Source organism: Dermochelys coriacea, chromosome 1 (assembly GCF_009764565.3).
Source record: "Dermochelys coriacea isolate rDerCor1 chromosome 1, rDerCor1.pri.v4, whole genome shotgun sequence".
Taxonomy (NCBI): Eukaryota; Metazoa; Chordata; order Testudines; family Dermochelyidae; genus Dermochelys; species Dermochelys coriacea.
Window position 1 is genome coordinate 269,366,561 of NC_050068.2, and position 13,150 is coordinate 269,379,710.

The following is a 13,150-nucleotide window of genomic DNA, read 5'->3' on the forward strand; positions in this document are numbered from 1 at the left end:
TGAAATCTGATTTAGAAGGCCACAATCTGAAATTCTATGGTTCATCAGACATCTGCATGGAGACTTAGGCCCTGATCCACAAAAGTACTTAGGCCAGTGGCTCTCAACCTTTCCAGACAACTGTACTCCTTTCAAGAGTCTGATTTGTCTTGAGTACCTCACAAGTTTCACCTCACTTTAAAACGACTTGCTTACAAAATCAGACATAAAAATACAAAAGTATCACAGCAGACTGTTACTGAAAAAATTGCTTACTTTCTCATTTTTACTTGGAATATAAATATTGTACTTACATTTCAGTATATAAGATATAGAGCAGTATAAACAAGTCTTTGCATGAAATTTTAGTTTGTACTTTTCCTGTAGCCTGTTGTAAAATGAGGCAAATATCTCGATAAGTTAACGTACCCCCTGGAAGATATCTGTGTACTCCCAGGGCTACACGTATACCCCTGGTTGAGAACCACTGTCTTAGACACATAAGTCCTAAATTCTCTGATTATACCACTCTGTATAAATAGTCATTGGACCAGAGATAGAGAAAGAGGGAGAGAGAGAGCATGACTGTAGCTTGGTGGTTAGGATATCCACTGGGAGGTGGGAGATCCAGGGTCCAGTCCCTCTGCTCCAATGACTCTTTAAATATTTAGCCACTGTGGAACAACTTCAACAAGAGAGACTGAGGGAGCCCCATGTTAGAATATCCCACAGCTCAGTTGTTGGATCACTCTCTGGAGAGAGAGGATTTGAAGGGAGCAGGGAGTCACCCTCTCCCCCTTAGCCAGAGAGGATGGAATTGAACCTGGGTCTGCCACATCCCAGGCAAGTTGTTCCACCCACTAAGCTTAAAGTTATAAGGTGGGGGCAGAGGTGGCTCCTCCTCCTCCTCTGGCTGTTTTGTGTGGCATGAGGCAGGCACTTAACTCATTCCTGCAAGAAACAACTTAGGTGATGGGTTCACATTTGTGGATTGCTAAACAGAGATAGGTGCTTCCCTGCAGCTAGGACTTGGGAGCCTATCTCCATGAGGGGGCGGAGTTTAGGACACCCCCTCTGGTCAGTGTCTCCCATTGAGAAATGTAGATGTCTCCCTGCCTAGCTTGCTGGCTTTTGTGGATTGCATTCTTAGATGCCTGTCTCTCCCCATTCATTGTATGTGGAGCCTAGGTGCCTAATTCAAGCTTTGTGCATTGCAGTGAGGGTCTTGTGATATTCTAGGTGCTGCGATGCTCAGCCTTGCAACGCTAAGTCCCTTTGTTGACCCAGGCCTCAGTGCCACTACACAATTGAGTCCTCACTGCTGCCTGTGGCCAAGACAACCCTCCTATGAGGGAAGCAGCATAAATATGACAGGGTGAGCATTAGCTTATGCTGTAATATTCCTCTTATGCCACCCTTGAGTGAGGGGCTGATGCTTCTGCAGAGCAGACAACCCTGTTCACTCATCTCTGCTCCTAACACACACAGAGCCAGCTCTACAGTGTACCTGAGCCTGATTCAAATATATTTGGCAAGCTTACTGTATTGAGTTCAACACAGTGCTAATTCTGCCAAGGGACTGTGTAAAATTGTCACTCTTCTGCTCACTAGATCTGCTCCCAGTTTGTATTCAGTTATGCCCTCTAACAGGTATAGGGATTCTTTTAAACTGGGCTTCTCTTCTGTGGCAAAAAGAAAAGGAGTACTTGTGGCACCTTAGAGACTAACAAATTTATTAGAGCATAAGATTAGATGCATCCGATGAAGTGAGCTGTAGCTCACGAAAGCTTATGCTCTAATAAATTTGTTAGTCTCTAAGGTGCCACAAGTACTCCTTTTCTTTTTGCGAAAACAGACTAACACGGCTGCTACTCTGAAACCTGTCTTCTGTGGCAATAACAGCTGACACAGCTGGATTTTGTTCTTCCTTGTGCATTTTTCAGAAGAATCTTTTTACTATGTTCTAATCAGTTACATCTTTGCAGCCCCAATGAAGGTAAGAGTGTTACACAAACGTCATTGAGGGCATAGCTTGCCTTCTAGGACCTTTATTGGAGGTGATGACAGATTAGAAGGAAAGAGACCAGCTTGACTCACAGATCCTAATTTGATTTGTAGGTCTGGCAGCTAGAAAAACATTTTTACTTGTAAATAAAGCATACTTGAGCTGAAGATCATTCAGAGCCAATAAGCACAAAATGTCACTGTGCCACTTTTGTAGCATCACCGTTCAGAGCAGAACTGCATTTTAAAAATATTTGAACTAGTATCCACCAATTGCGTGTATAAATATTATTTACCAAAGCTGTCAGAGTGATGTTTAAGGAAGAACTGAATGTGGGAGAGCACATGTTACACTGAGATCCACACCCACAGCTGGTATAACATCTGCTTGCAGTGAAGAATGTCTAATGACAGGCATGTCATTAAAATATTACACAAATTTATTTAGTTGGCTTTTCTGGCTTTAATAAAATTAGGACAAAGAAATATGACACATTTTGCTAAAGGCTTACGTATTTTTGAAGTAAATAGAAAAGCTCAAGTCTCTGACAGATCAGAGGTTCATAACAAGGTTTAACTATTAATGTTTGTGGTGTGTTTCAAATATTTACAGGCTGCTCAAAATGTGATTGGCCTCATTAATGATAAATGGCTAGTTCTCTGAAAGGCTGTCCTTGACCCAGCTGTATTTGCCTTTATAAATAACATTACAGCTACATAGACTTCTAAATGATTCACTTATTTTCATACGTTATCTTCTTAACAAAGTTGAGACCTTTTCGCTCTGCAGAAACTGAATATTTGATCAGTCAAATTAGTGGTAGAGCCCTAGTGATAGCAAGTATTGGAGGGAAGAAAACCACATGCTATGCATATGATGGCTTAGACTTCTGGTTGTATTGCCCTCTCCTCTACATACTGTAGTCTATATGAAGGAGAGAACATGGAGCATGTATGTGTGTATTTTTTTTATATGGAGAAGCCACACAAAGGTCTTGAAGTTGCAGATGGCGGTATGACAGGATATAATATTTTGTAAATGTCTGCAAATGAGTATGCAATCCCCCAAAAAATACAAAGAGGAAGGGAAAAATGCCCCCACAAAGGAAACCCAGACCTTCAAACCACTTAAAATTAGCCTGAGTTGGAGGATCATCATATTCATGATCAACCCACAATCACAAAAGGCTTATAAACTCGGGTCAGCATTCCCAAACGTGTATTTCAGGTCAGATCCAGCTTAAAGTACATCAGAACAGCTGTTTTGCGAAAGTCTGTCCCAAGATTGTGGAAATCTTTTTCTGACTTTCAACGTGACAAATGTCCAGACATCAGCTGAGCTCACAAGGCTCCTGCATTTGGGGATTACTGCCTATGAGAACTGCTTGCAAGATTTTGGCAGCATTGATTTCAAACCCTGAATTAACCCTTTGACCTCCACTCTAGTCTATAAATCTGACCTGAATCTGAACACTAGCTCATTGCCTTTGTAGGGTATTTTTGTTCTCTTTGTTTCATGTCTCTATTTCAAGAATGCCTTATGTTAAAGGTATAAATAATAGGTTTGCATTTGCTATGAACGAGGGTTGAGTGGAAATGCTTAGTAAAGTTTATTTCAATATAGAGCAAGTAAGCTGAGCATACAAATAATGTACCAGTAAAATAGAAATCCAAGTTGTCTGTTGCTCTTGGGTAACTGAAACCCTTCAGTATCATTTTGATGTTAATATCTTTCTAAATTATCACCATCTTTCAGTAAGAACTTAGTAGCCCATAACTCCTTTATTTTTGTAGATAACTTTTCCTTTAACAATAACATACTCAATCAATTCTTGATGTCCTCCAAACTGGTAAATCAAGTGCTCCCATCTAAAAAAACAGTAAAACATTTATGTAATATTAATATTTTCACAAAAGCAGATCACATACAGAGCATACATTGAACAAATGGGCCAGACTGAATCACGAGAAGCAAGTATTATGTTTTGAACCTTTTGTCTCAGTATTAAAGTAAGACAGTATAAGCTACAGATGCACAAATCAGTATAGAATTCCTTGTATTGTTTCCATGTAATAAGTGCTTTCAAAATAGTTGTGGTATTAGGGTTTGAGTATATAATCTTAAAAATCTTAGTCCTATTCTCCACTGGAGTTATTTATACCTACTGAAAATGAGTGCAAAGTCAGTGTAAAATGCTATTAAAGTACAGGTGTAAGTGACTCCACAAGGTGCACCGCAGTGGAGAATCAGGCCCCTTATGTTAAATTAGGTTTTAAACAACAATTTAAGTACATACCTTGATGAATTAATGATAATGAGATCTCCCTGTTTGCCATTCTCTATAGAGCCATGCATATGGGATCTTCCAAGAGCATAAGCTGCATTAATGGTGGCAGCTGCTAAAGCCTCTTTCATTGACATTTTCATGTTTACACAGGCCAAGTGCATTACCATGGGCTAATACAAAAATAAAGGGGAAAAGAGGAGTTACCAATAATGCAAATAGGCTATCTGCCTATTCTGTAATGCTGGGAGGCCCAAAGTCCCCAAGCAGGGTGACACAGGTAACTGGTCTCCTGCATCTTGTCCATTCTAAAACAAGAACTGGGAACACAGGATGCTCCTTCCTCCTCCGTAACTGGCCAAGCCTCCCAAAGCAGATGTGAAAAATGTGAGCCTCTTGGCCTTAGAGGTGGTTCTGGAGAAAATACTCTGAGTAAGATCCTCATCTGGTGTAATTCATCTAAGCTAGTGGCTCTCAAACCTTTGTTCTGGTGACCCCTTTCACATAGCAAGCCTCTGAGTGCGACTCCCCTTATAAATTAAAAACACTTTTTTATATATGTAACAACATTATAAATTCTGGATGCAAAGCAGGGCTTGCGGTTGAGGCTGACAGCTCATGACCCCCCCATGTAATAACTGCATGACCCCCTGAGAGGTCCCGATCTGCGGTTTGAGAATTCCTGATCTAAGCTGAGGATCTGACCCTCTGTCTCGTTATTAAGAAGACTCCCTTTAAGTGAGCAAGAACTACCCATGTGTTGTGACAGTAGAAGACTGTTAACCATTTCGTGTGCAGTAATATGCATTAAGACTGGCTTACCATTGAATAACAGTATGCATTAGGATTAAAATCACTGCCAAGAGCAACTATAACCCCTTCTTTTAACATTTTCCTTGCTTGAGGTTGCTTCAGTCTAGGAAAAAAACAGATTTGTCAGTACAGTACATTTAGCTATTAGGCTTTGAAGTACACCAGGAAAAAGTCCATGTATTATTGGGTTTGCATACAGGGTGTAACCAGATTAGCTTATCACATTGGAAACCAGAGGCAAAATTCTGCTCTCAGCTACCCACCTGCAACCCTACTGATTTTATAGGTGGAATCTGGTACCTTGTGCTTTTGAAGCTGCTGCTGTAATTTTGGTGGCAGCCACTCTCAAATTAGTGTGGTGATATAAAAGACCTGACTCATTGTTTAGGTGCTGAGGCTCACATTTTTCACTTTCCCTGCCCCTTCCATATTTCTTAGATACACAGATCTAAGGGAATAAAGAGCTGCTAACAAAGGTCAAACTGAGCTTGTTGTCCTATACTTTAGCTGCACAGCTTGGAATCTTTAGACCAAACCCTGGGAAGTACTGAACGACTACAATTCTCAGTGCAGCCAATGAGAGCTATGGGGCCCTGATCCTGTGAGGTGCTAAGTACTCCCAGCTACCCTACCAATGAAGTCAAAAGGAGGTGAAGATGTTCAGCACATTATTGGAGGTACTCCCCACTTCTCAATATCAGACCCTTATTCTGGTGCTAAGCGCCTCTGAGGCTCTGACCCTGTATTAGCTAGTCAAATGTCATCCTCAATCCTGAATTTGGCTTCTTGGCAGAATCACAGTGAGTTTTTGTATGAGAATGGAAAGATGATATACAAACAACAATCAAATTCAAATGGTTCTCTGACACAACAATGAAGATATTGTTTGGTTTTGATTTTCAGTTTATTGCTGGTTAATTTAGGATGCGTCCACATTGCAATGGGGAGGTTCAGCTGCAGCACGTTTAGGCAAAGATGAGCTACCTTTGATCTAGCCAGCTCAAATAACAACAGCAGGGAAGCTGTGGTAGCCTGGGCTTTTTGCTCAAGTACACCCTCAGGGTCTCAGGTGGCTAGCCCAATGCACCACCCATGCTGCTGCAGCTTCACAGCTATTTTTAGTGCATTAGCTCAATCAAAAGCTAGCTTGGACTTGCCTACCACGCTGCAGTCATGCCTCCTCGGTGCAGTCATGCCCAGGACCGGCTGTAGGCACCAGCAAAGCAAGCACATACTTGGGGCAGCACAGTTCCACAGCACAGTTCAACAGCACAGTTCCAGGGGAGGCATTCTGGCCACCCTTTTTTTTTTTTTTTGGCTTGGACAGTTGTGCTCTCGGAGCTTGGGGCAGCAAAAAACCTAGAGTTGGTCCTGGTCACACCTCCCAATTGCAGTGTAGACATACACGTGTGGACACAAAGAGGTTGCCCATTTAATTGGTGTTTATAGATCTGTATGTTAAATATCTGTCAAAAGCAACTAGAGCTTTTGAGAAAATACCTGATGTTGCCTGGGTAAAAATTAAACAAAATTGTTAAAATTTTACACGCACCCTTTTCAGCTTGTTAGGCTATTAGTCATCCATTTCCTTAAGTCAGATATAGAAGAAACTTTTGCAAATGAGCAAATGTATATACTCCAAATAAAATTTGGATTACTGAAAACAAATCCAGTTTGCAAGGTGACATCTTCAGTTAATGCCTAACTGCTTTAGTTAATGCATCAGATAGGTTAAGACCTATTGTAGATTGGGTTGCTGGGGACCGATCTGAGTGCATCTCAGAAATAGGGCATTGACTAGATTTTATGGGACACCACAGTAAGTAAGATGTGTGGAGGCCCATCTAGCCTTCTTTACGGGTGTGGCCGTTTTCCATGGTCCTTGACTGAGTTAAGGACGATAGAACCTTCTGAAATATGAGACTCTTGAGCCAAAAGAATGCTCCTGCTGTTAGTTTTGGCTGTAATTTCCAATCTGTCAAAATGGCATTACCTCAGCATGTAGGCAGTGGTTGGTAAAAGGACAGCCGCACACTTTGCACTTGCCATTGCAGCGATGCCTTCATCACTAATTTCTTCCAGGTGACTTATAGCCTGGGCTCCTAGTTCCGCTCCAAGCTAAGTGGATTATCACGAAAGATTTAACAGAAAAATTACTAACAGATACCAATGAATCACTGAAGCTACGTTCTTACTATCAATCTGCTTGGACAGACAATTCATTAGGATGCTACCTAAGGCCTATTTACAAAACCCTTGTTTAAAAAATTCAAAGAGTGATCTCTAAAGAATAAGTAATTTTAAGACAAATTTTACTGCAGTAAAGCTTTCATGAAGTTATTAATGTTAAGTTAAAGCTATTAATCCTTTTTAAAATGTAATCAAAAGAATCTGGTCAGACTGATGCCCTGAACAGAGTTTTTTACTGTCTCAATGAATATAAACAATTGTACAATTATGGATAAAATTATAAACAGGTTTTGTGCAGAAGAGAGTTGGTGGAAACTGATATTCTTAAGGAAATGGAGCAACTGACCTATGCAATTCTAGAAGACTGTAAAGAATTCTATATTGGTCCAGATCGATCCTCTCCAAATACAACAAAAATAAGCTTTGGCAGACTAATGAGGGAGGATTAAAAGGAGGCCCTGCTCAAATGATGATGAAGTATGGACCCTGACACCCCTTTACAGAATTGCTGTTATTTGCTGCTTCCAGCGGGAATGTCTGTACTGTTGGGAAGATATGAACTGCATGACTGAGGAAAAAATAAATATTTTTTAAAATAGTGTATCATAATCTATACTTTGTACCAGTAATGAACAGGGTCACAGATATCCATCTTTCCTATTGACCTCACTACCAGAGGATAAGCTAAGTCAATATTTGAAAAGCCAGTAGACAAGTTACCAATAAAGGTCAAGGTTCCACATCTTTAACTCATCAACTTTGCACATTGGTGGTACTTGCGATTTATTTCACGAACTACTTATCATACTTTTCTAGAACAACATATTGATTTGGAATATTGCAAATCTCTCAGAGCATCAGTTCTCCCAAAGGCAAGTCAAAAGCAAAAATGACTTAAATGCATACAGAATGAAGACGTACCTCTGCAGATTTCATTGGATGGAGTTCATCACCATGGAAGTTAATCTGTAACCCTATCTCTTTTCCAGCCTGAAGAATTCTTCTGGTACAATTCAGATCAAAGACACCTTTCTCACAAAACACATCTATGTTATTAACATGTATTTCACCGTTTAGGTTCAGCTCCTTTAGTTTAGGGAGATGGTTATTGATAATGTCGTCTGTGGCTTCAGTAGCATTTTTCCCTCTAATGAAAAGAAAATGTTATAAAGACACAGAATGATTTAGTCTTTGAACCTTGGAGTACTCTAAATTCATGTATGTAATAACTATATTAGTTAAAAAATGTATATATACAAAAAACCCTCAGACATTTAGCATATGACAAAAATATAGTTGAAATATATAGACCATATATTTTTATCTTTGTTGCTAATGTTTCTGAACATTTCTACACCACTGAATTTTACTTCAATTGCTGCCTTGTTTTTAAGGCTAGTCTATTATTTAAATTTTAAGAACAACAATGCAAGAGGAAAAATATTGTAATTCATATAACCCAAACATGACTTAATTCTAATATCCTTTTTAAAGGATTATGCTATATCCTCTTATTTGTAAGCCAGATTTCTTTAGATGCCAACCAATTTTTTTGCCCTTTAAAAAAACATTCCTCTACTTTTCTATTTATACATTCTGAACTGCTTACATTTTATCCTTAAAAGTGACTTGCAGACACTTAAAAAAAAATCATTAACTCAAGTGGAAGAGACTAGAAATATCAAAGCTAACAGGGACATTCAGCAAAAAAATGAGTTTAAATTTACTTTTTTTTAGTCCTTCACAGTCACAGAGAGCTGGTTTTGTCTTATCGAGGCATTCCAGCAAGGGACTATGCTGCTGTGACTGTCACAACCACTTTGGAATGCCATTGATATGTGAAGATTGCCTATAGGAGATCAGTAATGGCCTTTTTTAAAAAAGCTATATAGGGCTTTTTATTTTTTTGTACCTTCGAAACAGAAAAATAATAATTATAGCTACTGAGGCTAAAGACCTACAATGACATCTCTGCCCTTAATTCAGCCACTGTAAAACAAACAAAAACAACACTGCACCAGCCCTGTACACAGGCTATATATGGTTGATATCTGGAGTTGTCTGTTGGAGTTTTACAATGGCAATAATGTCAAGGAGTCAAATTCTGCTCACATTTACAAATGAGGTTGCATGGCGGTGAACCAGAGCAGAATCTAGCCAATTGCCTTTCTTTTGTTCACTTGTTGAAACTGTTGTTGGGGTTGATTTGGCTTTTGCCTTGTCCAGCCTTCTCTCTTTTCCTCCTTTGGCTCAGCAGTTTGTGGAGGAAGGTGGATTAAAGATTAACTCTAAAGAGCGTTTAGAAAAAAGAGGAAAGACAGGTACGATTCTACTCTTTTTGTTCTACTTGCTGTAATGCCTGCAAACAGATACACTGAAAGACTGCCATCGTTCTAATAAACGGCATTGGAATTCACTTTCAAAATGTCTGCCCAGTGTAGAAAATATTGCTGACACTAAGTATTCATAAATCATGAGCCAGGGATCCCAAAAATCATGAGATTGACTTAAAAATCATGATTAAAATAATATGGTGGATTTTTGTTTGCCTTCTGGGTTTTGAGCCTTTTCGGTTTTCCAACTTTTTTCTGTAACCATGAAGGCTGGAAACTTAATAAAAAGCGAAAAGCTGAGATTCTCATGATTCTGGGACCTGGAAAATACCAAATATTGCAAGACTCGCTATAAAATCACAACAGTTGATTACACTGTTGGCGCAAAGAACCTCTGGTGATGTTTCTGCCATTAGTGGCCATAATTTGTGATGTGATACTACATTAACACAAATGTAGAAACTGGCACGAACATGACTTAACAGGATGTTACACAATTGCATTGCAACAGCTACTGTGACAGCTCTAGAAGGTTTTAATGAGCATTTCTCATTGTAACTGCATTATGCCATGGTTTTACTCTGGATTAAGGGAAATTATTTTGAAATGGTTTAAGATCATAAGAATTATGGTAAGATTTTGATTTGGTTACATTAGCCTAAGGAGTGTTATAGGAGTGGTCTATTTTACATCTGTATAATTAAGAATGATCAGGGAATGCCTAGAGCAAAGGATAAGTGCTGTTTTATAACAGATGTGTATAAAGGTGTAAGGATTTAAACAGAGACAGTGGTTTTGAGGTTAGTTCTTTATCTTTGTTTAAAAGTTTCTATAATTTATACATAACTGCACCTTTTTTGTGTGGAATATAAGGATGAAAGAAACATGGCATGAACTGAGATAGAGGTCTTGGAAGACAATAGTTTAACAGCCATTATGATGTAAAGCATTTGAGGTCTGGACCTCAGACCTGCAGAACTCAGGAACTGGAAACTTCTAGAGACAGGAATTGTAAACAGAACTGAGGAAACTCTTAAGAAGCCAAAACTGGGTCACCATAGACTGTGCCATGTACTGATTTGGCTTCAGGCAATTAAAAGTTGATGATTTTCTGAAACCTAGGGCTTGATTGATACACTGCTGTAAACCAGAAGAGAATCTTCACTGACTTCGTTGAAGTTAGACCTGATTTACATCATCAGAGAGCAGAATCAGGCCCTGAGGCTTGAAACTATGCACATGTTGACAATGAGAGTTTATATCTGCATAACACCCAGGGTATTCTGAGGTAAGCTATTGCTATCTGGAATGCCAACTGATTAATTTTTAGAGCAGCTTGAAATGATTTTGTTAAAAAAATGTTTTTGACAAAAAATGGCTTTTTGACCATTTTGGTCAAAATTCTCCAGGTTTAAAAAACAAACAACAAAAAACCCACAGAAGAGAAACTGAAAAAAATTTGTTTAAAAATTCTGATTAAAAATAAAATTTACCAAAAAAAATCCACCCTTAAAAACTTCTTATGAGAAATTTAAGAACATACTAAATCTAGGTGAAATAGGTTAATCATTGATTAAAGCAGGAGAAGCTGACATGAATGTAATGGGAGAGGGGTAGGTGCTGTTGTGCAGTGAGTTCTTGGAGGTGCATCATTTTAGGGCACTGTTGTACGTGGTTTCTACATTTTTATGCATTCTTCTGTTACGTCTATTTTTCACCAGGCCCACTTCTGAGTTTGTCAAAATGTGCTACTTCTATTTGTCCAAGACCATTTGTCCAGGACATCTGCTGTCATTCTTTATGACATTTAACTATAATATAGTGATGACTCAAACCCAAGTAATCATCTTTTTCACTGGAAATAAAAATAAATTAAAAAAAAAACTATGAAAGGGGAAATAGTGGGTTGTTTTGATCAACCAGAATGTGTGCTAATAATCCAATTATTTAGATAACCAGACTGTGCTTCCTGTCGGCAGTAATACCTAAACCCCAGGCTCACACTCACTCACAGGATACAGTGATTAATTGGTTGAATGGAAGCACATCAAGTTGTTGTTGTACTAAAACTTCTGATGATTAAGTATTATAATATTGTTTTCTCTTAGCTAGTTAAAATGAAAAACAGATGGTTTACGGTCTGATGGCAGTAGCAAATCCAAGCAGAAAGACTTTCTGAAAAGGAGTTCCTGAAAACTTCCATACAGCTTGGAGTTGGTAACCGCAAAGGATGGCTACATGCCTATTGGCTGAATCCAGTTGATTTCTGTTTAAAACCTAATAGTCTGGCTTTTTTCATAACTGACCACCACCACACCTGGACGCTCCCTCACTTACTTTTACCTTCAGTTTAGGAAAGCATTACTTTGTTGAATGCTGTTATTTCTAATACTGTACACTTTGTTGCCATTTTGGGGAGAACAAAAAATGAACCCTCAAAGCCACCAAAGAAATTGTATGAGGAGGCCAAATTCTGCTGCAGATTCACCCCACACCTGGCGCTGTTGCTCCTCATTTATTTCTGTATAATCTGCCACCAATTCGTAGTTTATTCACTCAGGAGCTGCACTCATGTTTTATGAAATAATATGAGAGTATTATTGTTTAAAAGAACAAGAAAAAAATAAATCGCATTACTTAGGCACAGAATGAGCTCCACAGTATGAGGAGGAAATGTTGCTATCCAGTAATCGTCTAGCCTGTTCAATCACCCTGAGCATTTTAAGCTCGGTTTCTAGGTTTAAACCATATCCACTCTTGCATTCGACCAAAGTGGTTCCTGTTCTGAGCATACACAGCAGTCGGTGTTTGAAAGTATTGAACAGCTCCTCTTCTGAGGCTTTCTGGGTGTGTTCTACTGTAAAATGTATTCCCCCTCCAGCTTGGTGAATATCCATGTAGGAAGCACCTGCCAGCTAAAAACAAAAATTTCATGAGTATTCTATTCACCTTTGTCAAGGGATTCTGCGAGGTGTATCTGGCCTAATCCACAGTAGAGAGGGGACAGAAAAAAACATCCCAGTGATGGAACTAGGAGGGGGAAACTTCATAAAGGGATCTTCCTGAAGATTTCCTTCCCCTGAATCTGGAAGAGGTTACCAGCCCTAGTTTGGCCTGCCATCACAGATTCATTTTCATGGGAAAAAAGGAACTGAAGTGGAGATGAAGTTGATGAGAAAAGGTAACATGGAAATCCCCCTGGGCCGTGGCCCCTTTTTGCCAGCCAAATCAATGCAAAGGAATACCTCCATGGCAGGAGACTCTCTAGGAGCTTCAGAGACAGCTCTGTGGACAATGGCACCTCTCTGGAGCAGCTGGTGTTTTGGGGTGGGCTAGTGACATAGAAATTCTGCCTCACTGCCATTGCACAAGGCACAAGTAAGGGCAGCACTCGGGATTGCCTTAGATCATATAGGGGACTAAATAGGGAGACAAATTCCCTGCACCAGTGCTGAATCCGGCCCCCAAAAGACTCTGGCAGTGATGTCATGCTGCAAAAAAAAAAAAAAAAAAAAAAAATCTATTTCAGTGCTGAAGTAAGTATTT

General features: G+C 39.3%; 1 protein-coding gene across 2 annotated transcripts in view; it reads right to left on the bottom strand.

The window, feature by feature from the left end:
- AMDHD1 (amidohydrolase domain containing 1) overlaps window positions 1-13,150 on the bottom strand; it is a 37,707-nt gene that overhangs the window by 11,602 nt on the left and 12,955 nt on the right. The window contains exons 4-9 of one of the 2 annotated variants that reach the window (XR_006274105.1): window positions 12,242-12,519; window positions 8,193-8,418; window positions 7,075-7,199; window positions 5,091-5,184; window positions 4,281-4,441; window positions 3,639-3,852 (exon numbers count right to left, since the gene is read on the bottom strand). Coding sequence is in view for 1 of the 2 variants with exons in the window: in XM_038394757.2 (XP_038250685.1) it covers window positions 3,747-3,852; window positions 4,281-4,441; window positions 5,091-5,184; window positions 7,075-7,199; window positions 8,193-8,418; window positions 12,242-12,519 (990 nt within the window). In the remaining variant the exon portion in view is untranslated. Of the gene's footprint in view, window positions 1-3,577; window positions 3,853-4,280; window positions 4,442-5,090; window positions 5,185-7,074; window positions 7,200-8,192; window positions 8,419-12,241; window positions 12,520-13,150 lie in introns of those variants that run through there. The other variant, XM_038394757.2, reaches the window with a different exon arrangement.